General features: G+C 47.8%; 1 protein-coding gene across 1 annotated transcript; it reads left to right on the top strand.

Moving 5' to 3' along the window:
• The first annotated feature begins 237 nt into the window (after positions 1-237).
• Positions 238-27516, top strand: imp4 (IMP U3 small nucleolar ribonucleoprotein 4). The gene is made up of 9 exons (XM_073028595.1): positions 238-329; positions 2814-2922; positions 6813-6896; positions 8925-9034; positions 11428-11560; positions 17246-17400; positions 22461-22555; positions 24791-24864; positions 25833-27516. Exons 1-9 carry the CDS (start codon positions 327-329, stop codon positions 25943-25945), a joined length of 876 nt encoding a protein of 291 aa, XP_072884696.1. The 5' UTR covers positions 238-326; the 3' UTR covers positions 25946-27516.

The raw sequence follows: 27516 nt of genomic DNA, 5'->3' as shown, positions 1-27516 counted from the left end.
GCTGCTTCCTTCCCTCGGGGTTTTGATTCCCCGCCTCTTACTGCGGCTGACTAATGACCACGTCCCCTTCTTTGCTTCGCCAATAGAATCATAATGTTCTATAAGTGGCAGTTATTTACACCAATAGTTGAGCAGCCATGGCCAGGTTTCTGACCAATAAGCGGACGTCTTTGCTTTGCCCGCCGTCAGCCAATAGCATACGCGTGGCTTTTTCCTACCGCCAATCCGAATGCTGGATAGACCACGCAGTATTGCGAGCAACCATTGGTTCCGGCTTGTCAGCCGGTGTTGGGATTAACGTGGGTGACCAACCTGGACCAGAGAGGATGGTGAGAGGAGTTGGGGGACGAAAGAGACGGGGAGAAGGGGAACGAGACTGGGAGGGGAAAGGGACAGCGTGGAATGTATGTGTGTGGGGAGGGGGGTAGGGACGGAGAGGATGGGCCTGAAGGGGAAGGGACGAGGGAAGATAAAAAGTTCGGAGAGGAGGGGGGAAGGGGCGGTGAGGAAAGAGAAGGGGAAGGGAAAGGCACTAGGAGGAAGGGTTAGGGAGAGGTGAAGGGGAAGGGAGAGGTGAAGGGGATGGGGAGGAAGGAGAAGGGTGGTGGAGGAGGAAAAGGGATGGAGAGGAAGGGGAAAAGGGATGGGAAGGGAGGTGAAGGGGAAAGGGTCGCGGAGGGGGGGAAGGGTCCAAGAGGAATTGGAAGGGGAAAAGGACGGGAAGGAAGGGAAAGGGAAAAGTAAAAGGATCGGAGAGGAATGGGAAAGAGACAAGGAAGAAGGGAAACGGAAAAGGGTCGGAGAGGAAGGGGGAAAGAACGGGCAATACTTTGGTGTTAAGCACTTGAATGATGTTTAGCTGCTTAACGAGATAAAATCCTGTGGTGTTACAGGAAAAATACTGGCATAGATAAAGAAATGGCTGACAGGCAGGAGGCAGCAAGTGGGATAAAAGGGGGGCTTTTCTGGTTGGCTGCCAGTGACTAGTGGTCCTCAGGGGTCAGTATTGGGACCGCTACTTTTCAAATTGTTAGTCAGTGATTTGGGTGATGGAATTGATGGCTTTGTGGCAAAGTTTGCGGTTGATACGAAGATGGGTGGAGGGGTAGGCCTGGCTGGGGAAGCAATGTGATTGCAGCAGGACTTAGACAAATTGGAAGAATGGCAAAAAAGTGACAGATGGAATACAGTGTTGGGAAATGTATGATAATGCAGTTTGGTAAAAGGAACAATAGTGTGGACTATTATCTAAATGGGGAGGAGATTCAAACAGCAGAGGGACTTGGCAGTCCTCATGCAAGGCGCCCAGAGGGTTAATTTACAGGTTGAGTCTGTGGTAAAGAAAGCAAATGCAGCATTGGCATTTATTTCAAGGGGAATAGAATATTAAAGCAAGGAGATAATGCTGAGCCTTTAAGTCAGCAGCACTTGGGATAATGTAAATAGTTTTGGGCCCCATATCTCAGAAAGGATATTTTGTCATTAGACGGGGTTCAGAGGAGGTTCACAAGGGTGATTCCAGGAATGAAGGTGTTAACGTATGAGGAGTGTTTGGCAGCCTTGGGCCTGTACTCACTGGAATTTAGAAGAGGGGATTGCATTGAAACCTGCCGAATGTTGAAAGGACTAGATAGGGTGTAGGGTGGATGTGGAGAGGATGTTTCCTATGGTGGGGGTATCCAGAACTAGAGGGCACAGCCTCAGAATTGATGGGTTTTAGAACGAATGTAAGGAGGAATTTTTTTAGCCAGAGAGTTGTGAATCTGTGGAAGGCTCTGACACAGACTGCGGTGGAGGCCAAGTCCATGGGTAGATTTAAGGCAGGAGTTGATAGTTTCCTGATCAGTTAGGGCATCAAAGGATATGGCGAGAAGGCAGGTGTGTGGGGTTGAGTGGGATCTGGGATCAGCCATGGTGGAATGGTGGAGCAGACTTGATGGGTTGAAAGGGATAGGGGAAGGGACAAGGGGGAAAGGGAAGAGGAGAGGGGGAAGGGGAAAGGGACAACTGTGCATCTGAGCAGGAAATGTTTATACAACCTGGAAACTGCACGGCACTTTAAATATTTTTATTCATAATATGCATTCCAGAAGTAGTTAGAATGACAATCACAAAGTCACATATATTTGATTTTATTTATTAATTAGGGGTATGTTGAAACTTTTTCCCGTGGCAGAAATGACTAATACAAAGGGGCATAATTTTTAGGTAAACAACACACACAAAATGCTGGTGGAACACAGCAGGACAGGCAGCATCTATAAGGAGAAGCACTGTCGACGTTTCGGGCCGAGACCCTTTGTCAGGACTAACTGAAAGGAGAGATACCAGATACCAATTTTAAGGTCTTTGGCGGAAAGTAAGGGAGTGGGGGTACAGGAATTTAAGATGTAAGTTCTTTATGCAGAGAGTGGTGAGTTTGTGTGGAACAGTAGAAACAGATATTTAGGGACATTTAGAAAGCTCTGGACGATAGAAAAATGGACGACTCCATGTGAGGGAAGGATTTGAGTGATCTTAGAATACGTTAAAAGATCAGCACAACATCGTGGCTGAAGGGTTTGTACTGTGCTCTATTGTTTATGTTCTCTGTTCTTTTGCTCAAGTTTGGCCGGGGAGGAATGCATACTAAATGATCTCAAACTCCTAATGAGATGTAGCTGTCGTCGTGCCGTCTTTATAGCTGCATCGATGTGTTGGGTCCAGGTTAGGTCCTCAGAGATCTTGACACCCAGGAGCTTGAAATAGCCTGGAATTTGATTTTAAAAAATTGACTTTCAGCTTTGTTCTGTGTTATCCCTGCCCCTGTTCAGCTGCGTCGACAGGCCCGGATGCGGAGGGAGTACCTGTACCGGAAGGCGCAGGAGGACAAACTGCGCCGAATAGAGGAGAAAAAGCTGAAACTGCAAAGCGCCCTGGACGGTGAGTCTCTGCCCGGAGGGTCCGCTCGCTGCTCGCTGAGCGTCCCGGAGGTGGGGCTGATGGACTTGAATTGGGTAGACAGCATCAGATGGTCACAGGGTCTGGCGGCCGAGCGTCTGTCACAGTCACAGGAGGCACATAAGATTATTATTGTTGCGTATCCGCGAGGCAGGAACGACGACAGGGTAGCTGGATTCCATACTTTTACTGATTCGTGTTAGTGACCGTACACGCTGCATAACTTACAATGTGGGGGTGCCAAATCGGGGCCAATGGGATGAAGAGCATGTGCACTCTAAAGCCCGCGCCCAAAAGGGAGAGCCTCCTGTGTGGAGGGGACCCAACTGATGCACCGTGCAATCAATCATCCACGTGTACATTCGCCAGATTCTGGCAATCGATCATGATGCGGTACAATTATTATTTGCACAGTTTCTCGCCTTTTTCATATTGGTTGTTTATCAGTCTTTGTTTTTTTCAATGATTCTATCGTATTTCTTTGTTCTACTGTGAATGCCTGCAAGAAAACGAACCTCAGGGCAGTATGTGGTGATGTAGATTTATTATTAAACTACTTTGAGCTCCGATTGGAGACGGTATGTAGTCATATAGCTTGGAAACAGGCCCTTCTCATCCATGCCATGCGGCCACCAGGGGCAAAATTAGCCCATTCAGTCCATTGAGTGTGCTCTGCCATAGCTGATCTATTGTCCCTCTCAACCCCATTTTCTTTCCTTCTCCCCATAATCTTTAACATCCTAACTCAGGAAGGACCCAAGGAATAACTGAGGCTTGTAAGAATGGAACGGCAGTTGTCATGGGGGATTTTAACTTCCGCATAGATTGGGTGAATCAGGTTGGTCAAGGAAGTCTTGAGGAGGACTTCATAGAATGTATCCGTGATGGCTTTCTTGAGCAGCATGTTGGTGAACCTACAAGGGAAAATACTATCTTAGATCTAGTCCTGTGCAGTGAGGCAAGTAAGATTAACAATCTTGTAGTCAGGGATCCTCTTAGAAAGAGCAATCATAGTATGATTAAATTTCGCATGCAGACGGAGGATGAAATAGGTCTAAAACTAGTGTATGATGCTTGAACAAAGGAGACTACAACAGGATGAGGGAGGAGTTGGCTAATGTGGATTGGGAGCAAAGGCTATTTGGTAGAACAGTCGAGGAACAGTGGAATACTTACAAAGAGATTTTTCACGGTGCTCAACAAAAGTATGTTCCAGTCAAAAGTAAGGACAGTAAGTGTGGGGAGAGCCAGCCTTGGATAACTGAGGATAGTATTAAATTAAAAGCTCGAGTGTACAAAGTCGTAAAGAGTAGTGGGAGACTGGAGGATTGGGAAAACTTTTAAAAGCAACAAGGAACAACTAAACAAGAAATCAGGAAAGGGAAGATAGAGTATGAAAGTAAATTAGCACAAAATATAAAAACAGATAGCAAAAGTTTTTATAAATATATATAAAATGGAAGAGGGTGGCTAAAGTCAATGTAGGTCCTTTAGAAGACGGGAAGGGGAAATTGATATTTGGTGATAAGGAAATGGCTGAGGCGTTGAACGACTATTTTGTGTCGGTCTTCATGGTGGAGGACATGTCTAGAATGGCAAAGAAGGATGTCATGGACGAAATGGGAGGTGAGGACCTCAATAAAATCACAGTCACTAAAGAGATAGTGATGAGCAAACTACAGGGCCTGAAGGTAGACAAGTCCCCTGATGGGATGCATCCCAGGTTGCTGAGGGAACTGGCAGAGGTTATAGTAGATGCGTTGGTAATCATTTACCAAAATTCTCTAGACTCTGGGCAGGTCCCGGCAGATTGGAAGACAGCAAATGTCACACCACTTTTTAAAAAAGGATGTCGCAAAAGACGGGCTACTATAGTCCAGTTAGCTTAACGTCTGTAGTCGGGAAAATGTTTGAAGCTGTCATTAAGGAAGAAATAGCAAAACATTTAGAAAAGAGTGATTGCATTAGACAGACGCAGCATGGATTCAGAAAGGGCAGGTCCTGTTTGACAAACTTACTGGAGTTCTTTGAGGACATAATGAGTGCAGTGGATAGAGAGGAACAGGTTGATGTCACATACTTGGATTTCCAGAAGGCATTTGATAAGGTGCCGCACAAGAGACTTATAAATAAGATACGGATGCATGGACTCGGAGGAAGTGTTTTGGCATGGATAGTGGATTGGTTAACCAATAGAAGGCAGAGAGTTGGTATAAATGGGTGTTTTTCCGGTTGGCAGTCAGTGGTGAGTGGGGTGCCGCAGGGGTCGGTACTGGGCCCGCAGCTGTTTACCATTTACATTGATAATTTGGAAGAGGGGACTGAGTGTTGCGTAGCAGAATTTGCTGATGTCACTAAGCTGAGAGGAACAGCAAATTGTACAGAGGATGTGGAGAGTCTGCAGAGGCATATAGATAGGTTAAGTGAGTAGGCCAAGGTCTGGCAGATGGAATAGAATGTTGGTAAATGCGAGATCATCCACTTTGGAAGGAATAATAGAAGAGCAGATTATTATTTAAATGGTGAAAGATTGCAGCATGTTGTTGTGCAGAGGGACTTGGGAGTGCTTGTGCTTGAGTCACAAAATGTTGGCTTGCAGGTACAACAGGTTGTTAAGAAGGCAAACAGAATGTTGGCCTTCATTACTAGAGGGATTGATTACAAGAGCAGGGAGGTCATACTGCAACTATACAGGGGACTGGTGAGGCCGCACCTGGAGTACTGTGTGTAGTTCTGATCTCCATACTTGAGGATGGATTTACTGGCTTTGGAGGCATTGCAGAGGAGGTTCACCAGGTTGATTCCAGGGATGAAGGGGTTAACCTATGAGGAGCGATTGAGTTGCCTGGGACTGTACTCTCTGGAATTCAGAAGAATGAGAGGGGATCTCATAGAAGCATACACAATTTTGAAAGGATGGATAAGATAGTAGGAAAGTTGTTTCCATTGGTAGGTGAGACTAGAACTAGAGGACCTTGCCTCAAGATTCAGGGGAGAAGATTTAGGATGGAGATGAGGAGAAACTACTTTTCCCAGAGAGTGGTAAATCTGTGGAATTCTCTGCCCAGGGAAGCAGTTGAGGCTTCTTCACTAAATATATTTAAGAAACAGTTAGATAGGTTTTTACATAGTAGGGGAATTCAGGGTTATGGGGAAAAGGCAGGTAGATGCAGCTGAGTTTACGGACGGATCAGCTGTGATCATATTGAATGGCAGGGCAAGCTCGATGGGCCGGATGGCCTACTCCTGCTCCTATTTCTTATGACCTACCAACCTCTACATTAAATGTGGACTATGGTTTTTGCCAGCATTTGGCCCATATCCCTCTAAACCGGGGGTTCTCAACCCTTTTCGTGCAAAGGAGCCTTACCGTTGGGCCTTAGGTTGGGAGCCCCTGCTCTAAGACTTTCCTATCCCTGTACCTGTCCAAGTGTCTTTCAGATGTAATTCATGTCCCCACCTGCACTGCTTTCTTACTCGTTCCATGTCCCCACCACCCTCTTTGTGAAGAAGTTAACCCTCTGGTCCCCTTTAAATCTACCACTGCCTTGGTAAAACAGCCAATGTAATCAAAGACCCCTCCCAATTCAGATGTTTTCTCTTATTTCACTCCCCATGCCCCCAATCGGGCAGAAGATCCAAGCCGCCGGACTCAAGGACAGCCTCTATCCCACTGTTATCGGACTGCTGAGCTGACATCTTGTATGATAAACATGAAATCTCAATCTACTTTGTCGTGGCCCTTTGTTCCACCTGCACTGCATTTCCTCTCGCAGTGGCACAGTGTATACTTTTTATTTTGGTAATAAATGTACCTTGAACTTTCTTTTCCTGGTGACGATGTTCCATTTTCCCCTTCCTCTCTGTTGCAGAGAATAAGTTGATCCCCACTGAACTGCGACGTGAGGCGTTGGAGCTGCAGAAGTCATTGGAGTACGACGACGAAGGAGGCGAGGGTGAGGGCGGCTTCCTTTCCCGTTGGGGCGATGGGGCACTGGATTGGGGGGGGTGGGTGGGCTGCTGCAGCAGTGGCAGAGAGATTGAGCGGTCTGAGGTAGGGGGAGGAGAGAAATCGTCGCGACGGGGCGGCAGGACTTCCTTTCAGCTCAGGCAGGGAGGCTTGTCGATTCTGTAGGTGATGCTGCCTGTGAAACAACTGTACTTGTTCATCAACACCATCAAGTAGCCCCCTCTGCCTCGCGGCTTCAGCAAAACCCGCCTTCAGTCCTGACCCCAGGACTATTTGTCACAGAGTCGTAGAAATGTGCAGTGCAGAAACAGGCCATTTGGCCCCTGTAATCTGTGCTGAAGCATTTAAGCTGCCTACTCCCATCGACCTGCACCCAGACCATGGCCTTCCATACCCCTACCTATCTTGAAGTTGAAATCGAGCTCACATTCACCACTTCTGTTGGTAGCTCGTTCCACACTCTCATGGCCCTCTGAGTGAAGTTTCCCCTCGTGTTCCCCTTTAACTTTTCACTTTTCACCCTTAACCCATGACCCCTGGTTGCAGTCCACCCAGCCTCAGTGGAAAAAGCCTGACTGCATCTATACCCCTCATAATCTTGTATACCTCTATCAAATCTTCCCTTGATCTTCTACAGTTAAGGGAATAAAGTGCTAGCCTATTCAAGCTTTCCATATTACTCAGGTGACCCGGCAACATCCTTGTAAATTTTCTCTGCACTCTTTCAACCTCATTTACATCTTTCCTGTAGGTAGGTGACCAGAACTGCACACAATACTCCAAATTAGGCCTCGCCAACATCTTATACAACTTCAACATCTCTCGTACTGAATACTTTGTGTGGAGTTTGCACATTCTACCTTTGACCACTTGGCCGTCTGTATCAAATAATTTCACAGATTCACCACCCTCTTACTAAAGAGATTCCTCGTCCCTGTTCTAAAGAAACATCTTTCTATTCAAAGCCTATGCCCTATGGACCTAGACTCCCCCAGTATAGGAAACTTCCTCAACACAATCACTCTATCTCATCCTTTCAATATTCAGTCGGTTTCAGTGAGCTGCCCCTCATTCTTGTAAACTCCAGCGATTACAGGCCCTGAGCCATCAAACATTCCACGTATGTTAACCGTTTATTCCTGGAGTCATTCTCCTCTGGACCCTCTCCAATGCCAGCACATCCTTTTTTAGCTGAGAGGCCTGAAGCTGTTCACATGCAGTCTGACCAATGGCTTATAAAGCCTCAGCATTTCCTATCTGTTTATCCATCTGAGTGTCTTTTAAATCGTGTACCTGCCTCAACCACTTCCTCTGGCAGCTCCATACACCCACCACTCTCTGTGTGAAAGAACATGCCCCCCCAGGTTCCTAGTAAACCTCTCCGCTCGAACCTATGCCCTCTAGTTTTAGACGCTCCTACCCTGCAGAAAAAGGCTGTCACCATCCACTTTATCTATGTCCCTCATGGTTTTATAAACCTCTACAAGGTCACCCCTCAGCCTCCTTCACGCCAGGGTAAACAGTCCCAGTCTGTCCAGCTTCTCCTTATATCTCAAGCCCTCCAGTTCCCAGAAGATCCTGGTGAATCTCTCCCCCCCCCACCACCAGCTTAGTGACATCCTTTCCATAGCTGGGCGACCAGAACTCATAGAATGTTGGAGGAACACCGCCGGCCAGGCAGCATCAATGGAAGAGAGTGAATAGTCGACATTTCTGGCCGAGCACCTTCATCAGGACTCGTAAAGAGTTGAAGTCAGAGCAAGAAGGTGAGGGGGGGTAAAGATGTACAAGCTGATAGGTGAAACCGGGAGGGGGAACGGGCTGAAGTAAAGAGTTGAGAAGTCGATCGGCAAAAGAGATAAAGGGCTGGAGAGGGGGGAGGAGCACCAGAGGGAGGTGATGAGATGAGAGAGGGAAATGGGGGTGGGGGGGAGAATTAATTAACTGGAAGTGATGTTCCTGCGTCTCTAGAGGCCAGGTCAGCTCTCCGTCACTGATCTCTGTCCCGTTGCAGGAGTGAGCAGTCAGGTGGACGACGAGTACAGGTGGGCTGGAGTGGAGGACCCCAAAGTCATGATCACCACCTCCCGGGACCCCAGTTCCAAGCTCAAGCAGTTCGCCAAGGTGAGAGAGAGTGTGCACGTCGGATCACTGTCTGTGCAGTGCCAGAGACTCGGGTTCAATAGTGACCCCGGTCTCTGTTCCTGTGTGGGGTCGGCGCGTTCTCCCTGTGACCACGTGGGTTTCTCTCCCAGCATCCTAACGATCGGCGGAGTCGGTGGTTAATCAGCCCCTGTAAGTTGCTCCTGAAATAGTAAAATCCAGTGTGTGTTCAGGATCTTCCAGTGACCTGGGTTCAATTCCCACCACTGCCTGTCAGGAGTTTGTACGTTCTCCCGGTGACCACGTGGGTTTCTCTCCCAGCATCCTAACGACTAGTGGAGTCGGTGATTAATCAGCCCCTGTAAGTTGCCCCTGGTGTGAAATGGTAGAATCTGTGGTGTGTTCAGGATCTTCCAGCGGCCCGGGTTCAGTTCCCACCTCTGCCTGTCAGGAGTTTGTACGTTCTCCCTCTGGCCATGTGGGTTCCTCTGGTGCTCTGGTTTCAATAGACAATAGGTGCAGAAGTAGACCATTCAGCCCTTCGAGCCTGCCCTGCCATTTTGAGATCTTAGCTGATCATCTACTATCAATACCCGGTTCCTGCCTTGTCCCCATATCCCTTGATTCCCCTATCCATAAGATACCTATCTAGTTCCTTCTTGAAAGCATCCAGAGAATTGGCCTCCACTACCTTCCGAGGTAGTGCATTCCAGACCCCCACAACTCTCTGGGAGAAGAGGTTTTTCCTTAACTCTGTCCTAAATGACCTACCCCTTATTGTCAAACCATGCCCTCTGGTACTGGACTCTCCCAGCATCTGGAACATATTTCCTGCCTCTATCTTGTCCAATCCCTTAATAATCTTACATGTTGCAATCAGATCCCCTCTCAATCTCCTTAATTCCAGCGTGTACAAGCCCAGTCTCTCTAACCTCTCTGCGTAAGACAGTGCAGACGTCCCAGGAATTAACCTCGTGAATCTACACTGCACTTCCTCTACAGCCAGGATGTCCTTCCTTAACCCTGGAGACCAAAACTGTACACAATACTCCAGGTGTGGTATCACCAGGGCCCTGTATCCCAAGAGGATTTCCTTGCTCTTGTACTCAATTCCCTTTGTAATAAAGGCCAACATTCCATTAGCCTTCTTCACTGCCTGCTGCACTTGCTCATTCACCTTCAGTGACTGATGAACAAGGACTCCTAGATCTCTTTGTATTTCTCCCTTACCTAACTTTACACCGTTCAGATAATAATCTGCCTTCCTGTTCTTACTCCCAAAGTGGATAACCTCACACTTATTCACATGAAACGTCATCTGCCAAGTATCTGCCCACTCACCCAGCCTATCCAAGTCACCCTGAATTCTCCTAACATCCTCATCACATGTCACACTGCCACCCAGCTTAGTATCATCAGCAAACTTGCTGATGTTATTCTCAATGCCTTCATCTAAATCGTTGACGTAAATCGTAAACAGCTGTGGTCCCAATACCGAGCCCTATGGCACCCCACTAGTCACCACCTGCCATTCCGAGAAACACCCATTCACCGCTACCCTTTGCTTTCTATCTGCCAACCAGTTTTCTATCCATGTCAATATCATCCCCCCAATGCCATGAGCTCTGATTTTACCCACCAATCTCCTATGTGGGACCTTATCAAATGCCTTCTGAAAATCGAGGTACACTACATCCACTGGATCTCCCCCGTCTAACTTCCTGGTTACATCCTCAAAAAACTCCAATAGATTAGTCAAGCATGATTTACCCTTGGTCCTTCCTCCCACAGTCGAAAGGTTGGTAGGTAATTGGTCATTGTAAATTGTCCTATGATTAGGCTAGGGTTAAATCCGGGGTTGCGGGTCGGAGTGGCTCGAAGAGTATGAATGAACTGAAAAATAAAATGAATGATTGTTGGTGCCAGACAGGGTGGTTTGTGTATCTCAGAAACTGCTGGTCTCCTGGGATTTTCACACACAACAGTCTGTAGAGTTGACAGCGAAAGGTGCCAGAAATAAACAAAAACGCGGCAGCTCTGAGGGTGAAAACGCCTTGTTAATGAGCGAGGTCGGAAGAGAATGGCCAGACTGGCTCAAGCTGACATGAAGGCAACACTATCTCGAATAACGACGTGTTACAACAGTGGTGTGCAGAAGAGCATCTCTGAACGCACAACACGTCAAACATTGAAGTGGATGGGCCACGGCAGCAGAAAACCACAAACATACTCTCGGTGGCCAGTTTGTTCATTTCAGGAGGTAGCGGATAAAGTGGCCACTGAGTGTATGTCTTAAATCTCCTCTGCCCTCTCTCCGGCTTGGGGAGAAGCCCCACAGTTTTCCAGAGGTGGTTCTAGTTTACTCTCCCCGGCTTTGATCCCTGAACTTCTCCCCCCATGCATGTTTGTTTCAGGAGCTGAAGCTGATCTTCCCCGGCAGCCAGCGGATGAACCGAGGGAAGCACGACATCGAGGCCCTGGTGACGGCGTGCAAGGCCAACGCAGTGACCGACCTGATTGTCGTGCACGAGCACCGCGGCGTCCCAGGTCAGTTCACGGATGTAGTGGGGGGCGGGGGGGGGGAGCACAGAAGGCGCCAGAGTGTCCCAGTTTAGGGGACAGGTTACGTGGGGTGGGGTGGAGGGAATGTTCTGTGGGAGGGGCAGAGCAGAGGTACATCCGGCAGTGTTGTATCCCAGGTTTGCTGATGGAGAAGTGGTCACGGATGGCAAAGACTATTAGACGGTATAGGAGCAGAATTAGGCCATTTGGTCCCTGGAGTCAGCTCCACCATTTTATCATGGCTGATGTATTTTTTCTCTCAGCCCCAATCTCCTATTCTCCCTATCCCTTCATGCCCTGACCAATCAAGAATCTATCAACCTCTGCCTTAAATATACCCAATGTCTTGGCCTCCACAGCCGCAATGGCAATGAATTACAGATATTCATCATCCTTCAGCTGAAGAAAACCCTCGTCTCCATTCTAAATGGACGGCCCTCTATTCCGTGGCTGTGTCCTCTGGTCTTGACTTCCCCCACGATCGGAAATATCCTCTCCACATCTACTCGGTAGAGGACTTTCGGCATTCGATAGGGTGGAATGAGATTCCCCTTCATTCTTCTGAATTCCAGTGAGTACAGACCCGGAGCCATCAGACGCTCCGATCATCCACAGAGTCATTCTTTGAACCTCCTCTGAGCCCTCTTCAATGTCAGCACAACTTTTAGATGAGGGCGAGTGTTGGATCAGCCTCGCTCTCTGGGACTGGGCTGCGGTCGGCCGGGCTGCAACACAACCTGAAGGAAATGCGAAGCGAGAAGTTGCGGGTTTAAAGCGGCAGGAGAGATTTAAGCTTCACGCAGAGTGTTGGACGTGGTGAATGAGCTGACGGAGGAAGGTGACCACAGTCACAGCATTAAAAACTTAGTTGCAAAGCTGGGTGGAGAATGGCAGAAAGATAAAGATTAGCTTTATTTGTCTGAGGCACACAGTGAAATATGCCGTTTGCATCAATGACCAAGCAAGGGCGTTCTTCCCAAGTGCTGACGTACACTACTGTGCAGAAGCAGTGACCCAGTCGATTCAAAGAGAATGAGCTTCGCACAGGTCGGGGATAAGGGGTTAAAAAAGGAGCATTTTGCGGAGCTTGGCGCATTAGTGGCGGGCCAATCAATTTGTAGAGAGAGAGAGCTTCGCACGGATCGGGGAGAAAAGTTTTAAAAAGAAGTATTTCGCGGGGCACAGCGCATGAGAATAGTGGGTATGACTGCGATGCCAGTTTTCTGTGCTGGGTGTCAGATGCGGGATGTCCGGGAGACTTCCAGACTCCTTGATGGGCCACAGCTGCATCGAGCTGCAGCTCCTTAGAGACCTTCGGCTTGTTGGGGAGAGCGAGGAGGTGATAGACGGGAGCTACAGGCGGGTAGTCACCCCGGGGCCACAGGAGACTGAAAGAGGGTGACCCGTCAGCAGAGGAAAGGGAGTGGAGAGCACCTCTGTGGCTGTCCCCCTTAACAATAAGTACTCCATTTTGAGTACTGTTGCGAGGAGGGGAGCCTACCTGGGGGAAGCAGCGGTAATAGGGGACTCGGGGACAGATAGACGTGAAACAGAAACAGGGATTGTAGTTTGTTTCCCAGGTACCAGGGTTCGTGATGTTTCTGAGTGCGTCCACAATATGCTGAAATGGGAGGGAGAGCAGCCAGAGGTCGTGGTACATATTGTTATCAACGACATAGGTCCTGGAAGCAGAATACAGGGAGTTAGGAAGGAAGCTGAGAAGCAGGACCTCAAAGGTAGTAATCCCGCGATTACTGCCTGCGCCTCACGACAGTGAGTATAGGAATAGAATGAGGTGGAAGATAAATGCATGGCTGAAGGATTGGAGCAGGGAGCAGGGATTCAGATTTTTTGGATCATTGGGGCAGGTATGACCTGTACAAAAGGACAGGTTACTCTTGAATCCAAGTGGGGTGGGCAATATCCTGGTGGGGAGGTTTGCTAATGCTATTGGAGAGGGTTTAAACTAGATTTGCAGGGGAGTGGGAACTGAACTGAAGTGAAGAGGCAGAGGATGGGGAGGTTGGAGCACAAGTAGAGACGGTTTGTCGGGAGTTTGTGAGGAAGGATAGGCAGATGTTAGAGCAAAGGTGCACTCAGCCTGATGGTTTGAGATGTGTATATTTTAATGCAAAGGAATATCATAAACAAAGCAAATGAACTTAGAGCGTGGATCATTTCGTGGAACTATGACATTGTGGCCATTACAGAGACTTGGATCTCAGGAGCAGCAGTGTGAGTGTCTGAGTGTGCCAGGCTTCAGATTTTTCAAAAAGAACAGAGTCGGAGGCAAAAGAGGTGAGGGCGTGGCATTGCTAATTAGGGATAGTGTCACGGCTGTAGGAGCAGAGAAAGTCTTGAAGGGATGGTCTACTGAGTTGCTGTAGGTGGAAGTCAGAAACAGGAAAGGGGCAATAACTACCGGATGTTTTTTATAGGCCCCCCCCCCCCACTCCGTCCCCAGTAGTAACAGGGATATCAAGGAGCAGATAGGGAGGCAGATTCTGGAATGGAGCAATAACAATCGGGTTGTTGTGATGGGGGATTTTAACTTTCCGAATATTGATTGGCATCTCCTTAGCAGATGGGGTGGATAGGCCAACTAGAAGAGAGACTGTACTCGATCTAGTATTGGGAAATGAACCTGGTCAGGTGTCAGATCTCTCAGTGAGGGAGCATTTTGGAGGTAGTGACCACAACTCTTTATCTCCTTCACCAGAGCGCTGGAGAGATATTGGAGCGGACAATTTGGGGAAACATTTAATTGGGGTCGGGGGAAATATGATACTGTTCGGCAGGAACTTGGGAGCAGATGTTCTCAGGGAAATGCACAGCAGAAATGTGGCAAATATTAAGGGAATGTTTGCATGGAGTTCTGCATAGGTATGTTCCATTGAGGCAGGGAAAGGATGGTACGGTTAGAGGACCATGGCGTCCAAAGGATGTAGAAAATCTAGTTAGGAAAAAATCTAGTTAGGAAAAAAACCTTACAAAAGGTTCAAGAAACTAGATACTGTTAGAGCTCTAGAATATTACATGGTTGCTAGGAAAGAGCTTAGAATGGAATTAGGAGGGCCAGAAGGTGCCATGAGAAGGCCTTGGCGGTCAGGATTAAGGAAAACCCCAAGGCATTCCACAAGTATGTGACGAGCAAGAGGATAAGACGTAAGAGAATAGGACCAATCACGAGTGATAGTGGAAATGTGTACATGGAGTCGGAGGAGGTAGCGAAGGTACTTAATGAATGCTTTGCTTCAGTATTCACGAGGGGGAAAGATCTTGTCGATTGTGGGGATGACTTACAGCAGACTGAAACGCCTGACCATATAGACATTAAGAAAGAGGATGTGCTGGAGCTTTCGAAAAGCATTAAATTAGATAAGTCACCAGGAGCAGATGAGATATACCCCAGGCTACTGTGGGAAGTGAGGGAGGAGATTGCTGAGCCTCCTGCGATGATCTTTGCATCATCAATAGGGAGGTGAGATGTGCCAGAGGATTGGAGGGTTGCAAATTTTGTTCCCTGTTCAAGAAAGGGAGTAGAGATAACCCAGGAAATTATAGACCAATGATTCTGGCTTCAGGGGTGGTCAAGTTGTTGGAGAAGATCCTGAGGGGCAGGATTTATGAGCATTTGGAGAGACATAATCTGATTAGGGATAGTCAGCATGGCTTTGTCAAGGGCAGATGAGCCTGATTGAGTTCTTAAAGGATGTAACAAAACACATTGATGAAGGTAGAGCAGTGGACGTAGTGTATATGGACTTCAGTAAGGCATTTGATAAGATTCCCCATGCAAGTCTCCTTCAGAAAGTAAGGAGGCATGGGATCCAAGGAGACCTTGCTTTGTGGATCCAGAATTGACTTGCCCACAGAAGGCAAAGGGCGGTTGTAGATGGGTCATATTCTGCGTGGGGGTCGGTGACCAGTGGTGTTCCGCAGGAATCTGTTCTGGGACCCCTCCTCTTCGTGATTTTTATAAATGACCTGGATGAATAAGTAGAAGCGTGGGTTAGTAAATTTGCTGATGACACAAAGGTTGGAGGTGTTGTGGATAGTGTGGTGGGTTGTCAGAGGTTACAGCGGGACATCGATAGAATGAAGAACTGGGCTGAGAAGTGGCAGATGTGTTTCAACCCAGATAAGTGTGAAATGGTTCATTTTGGTAAGTCAAATTTGAAGACAGGATATAATAATGGTAAGACTCTTGTCAGGATAAGATGAAGGGTATTCACCGTGTGGATAGCCTGAGGCTTTTTCGCAGGACTGAAATGGCTAACATGAAAGGACGTAGATTTAAGGTGCTTGGAAATAGGTAGCGAAGGGATGTCAGGGATAAGTTTTTCCACAGAGAGTGGTGGGTGTGTGGAATGCACTTCCAGCGGCTATGGTGGAAGTGCATACAATAGGGTCTTTTAGATGGGTACATGGAACTTTGAAAAATTGCGGGTTATGCAGTAGGGAAATTCTAGGCAAATTCTAGATAGGTTACATGGTACAACATTGTGGGCCGAAGGGCCTGTAATGTACTGTAGATTTCTATGTTCCAAGTCTTGGGGACATCTATGTAGCTGGGCTGTCTAAAACTTTTGCACAGTACTGTATTTGTCAACGTGGAGCAGAGAGCAAGTTTGTAAATCTGGCAGGACAAAGGATGTTGGGAATGGCGAAGGTGGAGTGCTGTGAGTGTGGTGTGCGTCAGATGGCAGAGAAGGAGTGCCAGGGGTGTGGGGGAGAAAGGTGGCACGGGTGTAGACACATACAGACCTGAGGCACAAGGCAAGGTCATTTTTATTCCAAACAATTGATTTATTGATCATTACAGACTGGCTGTCTGGTGCTTCCCTCTCCCTTCCCCCTTTTCCAACCATGATTCCCCTCTCCCTGACCTCTTCCCACTCTCAGTCTACAATGTTACCCATATCAGAATCACTCACATGTCATGAAATTTGAATTTTTTTTTGGTGGCAGCAGTACAGTGCAATACATAAAATTGCTACAGTACCGTGCAAAAGTCTTGGGCACCCTAGCTCTACATATATATAGCTAGCTAGGGTGCCCAAGACTTTTTTGTGTGTGTGTGTGTGTGTTTGTGTGTGTGTGTGTGTGTGTGTGTGTGTGTGTGTGTGTGTGTGTGTGTGTGTGTGTGTGTGTGTGTCTGTCTGTCTTTTGCAGAGTTTAAGGATGTTTATACACACATTTGTAAGGATGCTTCCAGGATGAGGACCTGAGTTAGAGGGAAAGGTTGAATAGGTTGGGATTTGATAGAGGTATACAAAATTATGAGGGGTATAGATAGGGTAAATGCAAGCAGGCTTTTCCCATTGAGGTTGGGTGGGACTAGAGCTGGAGGTCATGGGTTAAGGGTGAAAGGTGAAATGTTTAAGGGGATCCTGAGGAAGAACTTCTTCACTCAGAGGGTAGTGCGAGAACGGGACGAGGCGGAATGAGCTCCGAGCAGAACCAGCGGATGAGGGGTCAGTTTCAACATTTAAGGGAAATTTGGATGGGTACATCAATGGGAGAGGTATGGAGGGCTAGGGTCCGGGTGCAGGTTGATGGGAGTAAGCAGAGAAACAGGGTCAGCATGGACTAGATAGGCCGAAGGACTTGTTTCTCTGCTGTCGTGCTCTGTCTCTGTGCATTATGGAACCGATCCTCTCGTTGCAGATGGCCTGGTGGTCTGCCACCTGCCCTTCGGCCCGACGGCATACTTTGCTCTCTCCAACGTGGTGATGCGGCACGACATCCCCCGCCTCGGCACCATGTCGGAGGCCCACCCCCACCTCATCTTCCACAACCTGACATCCCGGCTCGGACAGAGGGTGAGTGCTGCACAAAAGCCCCTTTCTCCCTCGCTCGCACCCTTCCTCCCCGCCACCCTCATGCAGTCACGGCGACCCGTGCGTCGTCCTAGCACCAGTTGGCATTGATTCACTATTCTCACATGTAGTGAAATCACATTGCGGGTCAGTGCAACGTTATTACGGCTCGCGGGATCGCAGTTCGGCATTCAATCCCAGCGTCCTCAGTGAGGAGTCTCTGCATTCCCCCTGTGGTTTTCCCTGGGTGCCGTGGTTTCCTCCCACATTCCCAAATACATACCGGGTTGGCCTAATCCAGGCTGCATCTCTGAGCAAGTACAGTGTCTTACATACTACAGATCAAATCATTACACACTATCGAAATCAGAATCAGGTTTGTTATCACTGACGTATAATCGCAACATCTGTGGTTTTGTGGCGGCGGTACTCTGAGGCCTCTGTCGGTCAGGGTCGACCGCGGATGTTGCGTCATAGCTGTCTCGATACGCAGAGCCAGGGCTGTGCGATGCGGGGGGCAAGCTGTTGCCCATGCGGCAGGCTCCCCCTCTCCACACATCTGATAAACCCAAAGGAATGGCAGAGACCGACTCGGTTTGGCACCAGTGACATCGCAGCGGAGTTGCCGCTCAGCACTGAACTCAACGTCGGACTGCCTTAGGGACTCCAGCCTCCGGGTTTACTCCCGAAGCCTTCCCCAGACCGTTCAGAAATCTGATCGCAGAGTGGAAGATGGGGTCCATGGTAGAGTCGCGGCTAACGCGGCACTGTTCCAGCTTGGGCCATTCCGGAGTTCGGAGTTCAATTCTGGCGCCGTTCTGTAAGGAGTCTTTGTACGTTCTCCCTGTGGAATGTGAGGGTTTTCCCCGGGCGCTCTGGCTTCCTCGCTCGTTCTAAAGACGTACCAATAGGTTACTTACTCATTGTAGACAGCCCTGTGATTTAGGTTGGGGTTTGCTGGAGTCACGCAACTCGAAGGGCCGGAAGGGCTTACTCCGCAGTATATCGCTAAATAAGTAAATTTCCGTTTTGTGTGTGTGCGTGTGTTTATCCTTAAAGCACACAAGCAGGATTGGGCCATTTACCCCAATATGTCTGATGCACCATTCCATCAGAGCTGATTTATTATCCATCTCATCCGCATTCTCCTGCCTTCTCCCTGTAACCTTTGAAGTAATCAAGAACGAGTCAACCTCCGTGTATGCCCACGCAAGTACAATGTCTTGTATACTCTTCATACAGATCAAATCATTACACAGTGCATTGCTGTCTCACAACCCTGGAACATCTGGACAGCAAAGATGCTCTGTATCAATTACAGCTTGGCCTTTGATACCGTCATCCTCTCAACACTAATCAATAAACTCCCAGACCAGGGCCTCAATACGCCCTTGTGCAATTAAATCCTGGATTTATATACTACAGTTAGTTGAGATGGGCAAAAACATCTCCACAATCTGCATCAGCACAGGAGCGTCAGAGGGTTGTGTACTTAGCCCCCTGCTCTGCTCACTATGACTGTGTGGCTAAGATCAGCTCCAGCACCATATACAAGTTTGCTGATGACACCACTGTTGTGGGCTGCATCAAAGGGGGTGATGAATCAGGAGATTGAAATTTTGGCTGAGTGGTGTAATAACAACAACCTCTCAGTCAATGTCAATAAGACCATGGTACTGATTGTAGACTTCAGGAGAGGGAAATCAGAGGTCCATGAGTCAGTAATCGTCAGAGGATCAGAGGTGGAGAGGGTCAGTAACTTTAAGTTCCTGTGTCACTATCTCAGGACCTGTCCTGGACCCATCATATAAATGTGTAGTGTGTAGGCCTCCATTAGTCTCGATAGCCCATGGATTTGCACCTTGGAAAGTTTCCAGGGTGCAAGCCTGGGCAGGGTTTTTTTTTTATGGAAGACCGGCAGTTGCCCAAGCTGCAAGTCTCCCCTCTCCACGCCACCAATGTTGTCCAAGGGAAGGGCATTAGGACCCATACAGCTTGGCACTGGTGTCATCACAGAGCAATGTGTGGTTACATGCCTTGCTCAAGGACGCAAGCCTCAGCCAAGGCTCGAACTAACGACCTTCAGATAACTAGACGAACGCCTTAACCACTTGGCCACGCGCCAACACATCATAGAAATATTTTTGCGAAGAAAGCAGAATATCAGTTCTACTTCCTCAGGGGTCTGCGGAAGTTTGGCACGTCATCAGAAACCTTGGCAAACTTCTATAGGTGTGTGGTGGAAAGTGTGCACATCTACATGAAACATTGTTGTAGAAAATAGCATCCATCATCAAAGATCCTCACCTTCCAGGCCATGCTCTTGTCTCGCTGCTGCCATCAGGAAGGTGGTACAGGAGCCTCAGGACTCTCATCACCAGGTTCAAGGACAGTTGCTACCCCTCAACCATCAGGCCCTTGAACAAAAAGAGATAACTACACTCATTTAAGGATTATTTCATACTCGTTATTTATTACTATTTATTTGTATCTGCATTTGCACAATTTGTTTACAGTTCCTGATGTTTACAGTTACGGATTTGTTAAGTACGCCCACAGAAAAAGAATCTCAGGGTTGTATGTGGTGACATATGTGTACTCTGATAATAAATATTACTTTGAATTCAGAATCAGGTTTATTATTGCTGATCTACATTACTGTCCAAGTGTTAGGCATATGCATATCTAGTGAGGGTGCCTCACTGTTGTTATAATTTTATGTATTGCACAGTGCTGTTGCCACACAAAAAAAAAATATTTCATGACATACCTGAGTGATGATAAACCTGATTCTGGGAGAGGGAAGGGGCAGGGAGAGAGGATTCATGGTTGGGAAAGGGAGAGGGGAGGGAGTGGGAGGGAGCCCCGCTCCTAGCACTCCTCCTTTGCCACCTGTCCCACACCCCTCCCGCAGCACTACACCCTCACCAGTCCCAACATACTTCGCTTCCGCCAGATTTACAAACTCGCTCTCCACTCCACGTTGACAAATACAGTACTGTGCAAAGGTCTTAGCCACCCTGGACTAATCTGCCTATGACTTTTGCACAGCAGGAACAGAATTGGGCTAACCGGCCCATCGAGTCTGTTCTACAATGGATGGGTGATTGTCCCCCTCGACCTGATTTTCCTGCCTTTTCCCCATTACCCTTAATGCCTGACTAATCAAGAACCTATCAACCTCCACTGTATATTTACCCAATGGCTTGACCCCCACAGCCTTCTGTGTCAATGAGTTCCACAGATTCACCACCCTCTGGCCAAAGAAATTCCTGCCCACTTCTGTTCTGAAGTAACATACTTCTATTCTGAGGCTGTGGCCTCTGGTCCTAGACTCTGGAAACATCCTCCCCACATCCACTCCGTCTAGGCCTGTCAATATTCAACCCTCATTCTGATGAGCTCTAGTGAGTCCAGGTCCGGAGCCCCCAAATGCTGCCTTCATTACATTAACCCTTTCATTCCCGGGATCATTCTTGTAAGCCTCCTCTGGACCATCTCCAATGCCAACACATCCTGTCAAGGGTCGACTTTTATTTGCCATATGCACTTCCATGGATTAGAAGTTTCTATGGTGTATTGCGACAAAAAAAATGACAACATTCCACCATTATAAAGTAAAAGGGATTATATAAAAATGTTTTTAAGGTGCATATGTGGAATAAAGTGTACAAAAGTGTTGGGTACTTGTCGATGTGGAGTAGAGAGTGAATTTGTAAATCTGGCAGGAGCGAAGGAGGGTGGAGGGGTGTGGGACAGATGGCAGAGAAGGAGTGCTGGGGCAGGGAGGTTGGTGTGGGTACAGACACACCCAGTCCTGAGACAACAGGCGAGTTCATTTTATTCAAAACAGTTAGCTTATTGATCATTAAAAAATGATGCTTTCCTCTCTCCCCTCTCCCTTCCCCTTTTCCCAACCATCATTCCTGTCTCCCTGCCCCCTTCCCACTCTCAGTCCACAACAGAGACCCAGATCAGAATCGGGTTTATCGTCAGTCGCATGTGTCATGAAAATTGCTGTTTTTATTTTTGGTGGGAGCAGTTCAGTGCAATACAAAAACAATTCCTACACTACTGTGCAAATGGGTGGCGGGATGGTGATATGTCTCTACTAAAGGGGGTGTAAGATGGTTTGACCTGCAGGTTACCCTCCATTCCGCCCCCCCCCCCCCCCGCCAGATCAGGGCAATATGAAGCCATGGGAACAGGATGGTCGTATGATCAGGTTATGCGACCACTGACACCAGGCAGGGGTCACCCATCTTGTAAAGACACTCCCCAGAAGCAGCCAATGGCAAACCATTCTGCAGAAAAATTTGCCAAGAACAACCATGGTCACGGAAAGACCATGATCGCCCAGGTCATATGACACGGCACATAATGACATTTACATGTATTGGGAATTTGCTGTGGTGTGTTTGCGTAACTTGCAACATTCAACAATTATAAAGTTAAATTGCGTAAAAGTAAGTTAGATGTTAACGTACCTATTTGAAATAAAATGTGCGTAAATACATAAATACCAGCATGTACCTACAGTGTAAACAGCTTTATAAAAAAGTGGTTTAGCAGAAAGAGAAATCAATTCACCCTCCAGTAAAAAAATTCTCTTCTTCCCCCACCCCCCCCCCCCACTTTCCTCTGTTGTCCACTCTCCTTGCCTGCTTATTACTTCCCTCTGGGACCCCTCCTTCTCTTTCTCCTGTGGTCCACTCTCCTCTCCTATCAGATTCCTTTCTCTATGGCCCTTGACCTTTCCCACCCACCTGGCTTCAGCTTTCACCTTCCAGCTACCCCCCACCATTTTATCCTGGCATCTTCCCCTCTTCCTTCTCAGTCCTGAGGAAGTTTCTCAGCCAGAAACATTGACTGTTTATTCATTTCCAGGGATGCTGCCTGAGCTGCTGAGTTCCTCCAATGTTTTGTGAGTGTTAAAGTAGCTTAAAGTGTTTCCACTGCAGTAACTGTCAATCTCAGCATGGCATCCTCGTCCAGGAGATGTCACTGTCTGCAGAGTTGTTCCACTGTCGGCTGCTGAATTCCACTGCCTTCTCGTGCCGCAGGTGTCCAGCATCCTGAAGTATTTATTCCCAGTCCCTAAAGACGACAGCAAGAGAGTGATCACGTTTGCGAACCAAGACGACTACATCTCCTTCAGGTACGTTTGGAGCTCAGGCCCTTCAGCCCGAAATCCACTCTGTGCAGTTTTGGTCACCTACCTACAGGAAAGATGTAAATAATTTTTAAAGAGTACAGAGAAAATTTACAAGGATGTTGCCAGGTCTGGAGGACCTGAGTTATATGGGAAGATTGAATAGGTTAGGACTTTATTCCTTGTAGAAGATTGAGGGGAAATTTGATGGAGGGACACAAAATTATGAGGGGTAAACGCAAACAGGTTTTTTCCACTGAGGTTGGATGAGACTACAACCAGAGGACATGGGTTAAGGGTGAAAGGCAAGAAGATTAAGGGGAACATGAGGGGAAACTTACTCGCTCAAGATTGTGAGAGTGTGGTCCAGCACGAGTGGTCCATTTCAACATTTAAGAGAAATTTGGATAGGGACATGGTTGCGAGGGGTATGGAGGGGTATGTCCCAGTTCAGGTCGATGGGAGTAAGCAGTTTTAATGGTTCAGCCAGGAGTAGATGGGCTGAAGGCCTGTTTCTGTGCTGCGCTTTTCTACGACTCTGTGACCTTCAATTCCCTGTCTGTATTGTTGATTCTGCTCTGTTGCTTCGGGCTCTTGCTGTGCTGGTGTTCCTTTCACTGCTGGCGATAAAGGGGCTAGGATAGAGAAAGAGATGATGGGCCAAATGGCTACCTGCTAATCCACAAAGAGGGAGGGCGAATGGGGAGCTGGAAACGTGCCTGTGCACAGGCCTCGTTATCCTGCAGCAACCACAATCTCTGCTGTCACTCTGGCTTTGGAGGCGGTGCAGAGGGGGGGTCACTAGGTTGAGGAGATCATCCCAAGAGAAGAGATTGGGTCGCCTGGGACTATAGACCATGAGACGTAGGAGCAGAATTCGGCATTTTGACCCATCGAGTCTGCTCCACCATTCCATAATAGCTGATTTAACCCCCAATCTCCTGCCTTCTTACCATATCCCTTACCAATCAAGAACTGTTCACCTCCACTTTAAAATATACTCAATAACCGAGCTTCCACAGATTCAGCACCCTCTGGCTAAAGAAATTCCTCCTCATCTCTTTTCCGAAGTGAAGTTCCGAGACTGTGCCCTCAGGTCCTCGACAGCCCCACTATAGGAAACATTCTCCGCACGTGTACTCTATCTTCACTGGAATTCAGAAGAATGAGAGGGGATTTGGCGGGGACATATAAATTTATGAAAGGAGTAATTGGGCTAGAGGCAGGCAAGTTGTTTCCACTGCTAGGTGAGACTAGAACTATGGGACACAGCCACAAGATTTATGGGAGTAGATTTAGGACAGACATGAGGAGGAACTGCTTTTCCCAGAGAGTGGTGAATCTGGAATTCACTGCCCAGAGAAGCAGTAGAAGCTGCCGCGTTAGATACACTTGGAGCCCTCTTCATTAGGTACTTAATAAAGAGGCCACTGAGTTTATGTTCATGATCTTCTGCACACCACTGTTGTAACGTGTGGTTATTTGAGTTACTGTCGCCTTCCTGTCAGCTTAAACCAGTCTGGCCATTCTCCTCTGACCTCTCTCATTAACAAGGCGTTTTCACCCACAGAACTGCTGCTCACTGGAAGTTTTTTGTTTTCCGCACCATTCTCTGTAAACTCCAGAGAGTGTTGAGTGAAAATCCCAGGAGATCAGCAGTTTCTGAGATACTGAAATCACCCGATCTGGCAGCAACAACCATCACTAAGTCAGCATCACTTAGATCACATTTCTTCCCCATTCTAATGTTTCGTCTGAACAACAACTGCATCGCTTGACCACGTCTGCATGCTTTTATGCATTGAGTTGCAGCCATGTGATTGGCTGATTAGATATTTGCTTTCGTGTACGGTGTACCTAATAAAGTGGCCTCTGAGTGTATATAGATAGTTACATAAAACAAAAGAAACATTGGTACATTAAACTGGAAGAAAAATAATAATTCTGTAACTCAGTCCAACAATCACGAGATGGATTGTGAGGTCAAGAGTCCATCTCATCATACCTGGGACCGTTGATTAGTCTTCTAACAGCGGAGTAGAAGTTTTTTTGAGCCTGGTGGTAACGTGCTTTCAAGCCTTTGTATCTCCTGCTCAGCGGACGAGGGTGATAGATAAATGCCCGGGTGGAAGGGGGTCTACAGTTACCAAGCCAGTAAGACGTGGAGGGAGACGCGGGTTTCCCCAACTCTGCTATTGCTTGCTCACTTTGGAATTAACCGCCAGTCTTGCTGCTCCCCAGGCACCACGTGTACAAAAAGGTGGATCACAAGAATGTGGAGCTGTCCGAAGTGGGGCCCAGGTTCGAAATAAAACGTAAGTATCTCCTCCCCGTGGCCACAGAACACTTGTCGCTGGGGATAGACGATAAGGAGGAATATGGAAATAATTCAGAAGTGGTGTAGCTCAGGCGGTCAATGGTTAGGTTGAATTGTTCTCCGATCTTGGCAATTGACTTGATGAAGTAACGTCATCAGTGCGCTGTTGATTGTGGTGTGTCCTCCGAATACTTGGCCTTTACGTGCTCTTCAATCAGCTGACTGGACGTCATTTCTGCAATTTCACCCGCAACGGCTCATAAATAGGATCGAGGTCTGCGTGTTTGCTCACAAAATTCTTCGTGGAAAACCACGCCTCAAGGATCCCCCCGGATCCCCCGTGTTCGCTCGCGCCACGACTTTCACTGCTGCCCAGTCGATGACCACAGCGCACAGAGTTCGCCACACAGCCAATCAGCAACCAGATTCCCCCCCCACATTGGCGTCCAGACAGTATGTAAAGTCTGTAAAGGCCAAGCATTCAGAGGACATGCCACATTCAACGGCACGCTGACGATGTCTCCTCATATGGTGATGAAACGTTGGTGATTAAATTGCCAAGCTCGGAGAACCCAACGCAACCAAGGTGGAATATTGACTGTGAGGTCGAGGGTCCATCTTATTTATGAGTTAACCATTTACTAGTCTTATAACAGCAGATTAGTGGCTGTTCTTGAGCCTGGTGGTATGCGCGTTCAGACTTTTATATCTTCTGCCCACTGGGAGAGGGGAGAAAAGAGAATGCCCCAGGTGTTTGTGAATTTGATTCTGCCGGCTCTGCACCGGGGAGTTGGGGGGACTGGCTGCTGTTCAGCGGTTTTGCAGTGTCTGAGGACGGACCTGACTGGGTTTGAAAGGCTCTTGCTCAGTGTCCCGGTAACTGCCTGAAGTATTGCCTCCTTTGGTGGGACTAGTCAGAACCAGGTGAACCCCGTCGCTCAGTTGCACCTTCTGCCCCCTCTGCAGCGTACCAGATCAAACTGGGGACCCTGGAGAACGAGCGAACCTCGGAGACGGAGTGGTGCTGGCACCCGTTCACGAACACGGCCAAGAAGAAGAGGTACCTGAGTGTCGAGTGAGGTGAGGCAGGCCAATTTGGAGCGGTCAGCATCCGTGGGGGAAGAGGCTCCCACCCGCTGCGTTGGCCACCACTGGACTTGACAGCCAAGACTTCCTCCCAAAAAGTTCTTCCTGACCGAGAGAACTCTGCCAATGTCCAATAAACCAGGACCTGCACTGGTTGCTAAACCAGTTCCGTTTTTTGATCTTGTTCACCAGCTCAAGTTGCTTGCAGTCTCTACTGCGATGTTCGAGTGGACTCCAAGATTTCGACTCAACAATGATGAAGAAACATTGTAACTCAGCAATGAAGTAGGAATAACAGTGAATTTCAAGAAGGTGGGAGGACATAAAGCTGACTTTCTGCCACCAATTCTTCCCCCCCCCCCCCCCCCCCGCCAATATAAACTGGTGAATGCTCACCCTCCTTCCCCCTCCTGAGGTCAGCGATCTGCTCTTCGGTCTTACTGGTGTCACTACCAGTGGTTGGTCCAACAACAGTGATGTCATCAGCAACTTGCTTAATGGTATTGGTCCATGGCATAGAAAAGGTTGGGAACCCCTGGTTTAGCCCTACAGCTGTGCCCTACAGCATACACACAAACAGACTGGCGAAGACCAGCGATATTGACGGAGACACAGAATGCTGTCTATATTCCTGTCCCTGCCTACTAACATCAGCACGCTCCCTCTGGGCATTCCTCCATCCGCAGTATCGCCGATTTTTTTTTCCCTCCCCCACCCCCCTGCTCCATTCGAGCCCAGTAATGATGAACCACGCAATCAGTGCCCGTAAATCAGCCGCCTGGTGAACCATTTCTTCTCGTGGACTTGGCAAAAACATGAAGCAGCACCGACTACTTCAGAGATTCAAGGTACATTAACTATCAAAATACGTATGCAGCGTACGACCCTGAGATTCGTCTTCTGACAGACAGCCACAAAACAAAAGAAAACCATGGAACCCCTTCACAGAAAAAACTTCAAACCCCCAGCATGCAAGATGAAAAGAGCAAATCGTGCAAATGGCAAAAAAAGCACAGAATATAAAACATCAAACCACAAATTCAGTGACAGTCCAGGAATGTCAAGTCTCGGCTCAGTTCCGTTCAATCTAGTACTCCTTTGTTAACAGCAGTCCATTCCAATCAAAATTGCAACAGCTAGAAACCAGAAACACATTGTATCATGAGCTTATCATGTCCAATAAAACCACATCAATTAAACCTTGCCCAAGATACAACTATTTACACTGATCTCCTTTTATTCCCTCACGTTCATCTCCCTCCCCACACTGGGGTTGGAAGGCAATTACCCCACGCTGCCCGATGCACTAACTGGACGGAATCAGATTCTCCGGGTAGATCAATAAAAGCTTACTGCCATGTCTAGTGACTCATCTTGGTCACTATCATAAGGTTCTTCAAGAATCAGGATTGTTTCTTGTCATTCTGCACTACACCAGCAAGATGATTCAGTGCCTTCATTACAGGTTGGATGGGGCTAAGACAAATCTCTGATGTTTGATGACTGTTTAAAACATCCTAATTCTTTTTTGTAAGCAATCTTAATAAAATAGCCCCATTTGTTA

The sequence above is a fragment of the Hemitrygon akajei genome, chromosome 24 (assembly GCF_048418815.1).
Source record: "Hemitrygon akajei chromosome 24, sHemAka1.3, whole genome shotgun sequence".
Taxonomy (NCBI): domain Eukaryota; kingdom Metazoa; phylum Chordata; class Chondrichthyes; order Myliobatiformes; family Dasyatidae; genus Hemitrygon; species Hemitrygon akajei.
This window is presented reverse-complemented; position numbering and strand designations above follow the sequence as displayed.

Bases quoted from the DNA above. Each gene is read 5' to 3' on its own strand.
- imp4 (XM_073028595.1), top strand. The intron at 17,401-22,460 runs GTGAGTGCTGCA...CTCGTGCCGCAG, and splicing joins CATCCCGGCTCGGACAGAGG to GTGTCCAGCATCCTGAAGTA. The intron at 22,556-24,790 runs GTACGTTTGGAG...GCTGCTCCCCAG, and splicing joins GACGACTACATCTCCTTCAG to GCACCACGTGTACAAAAAGG.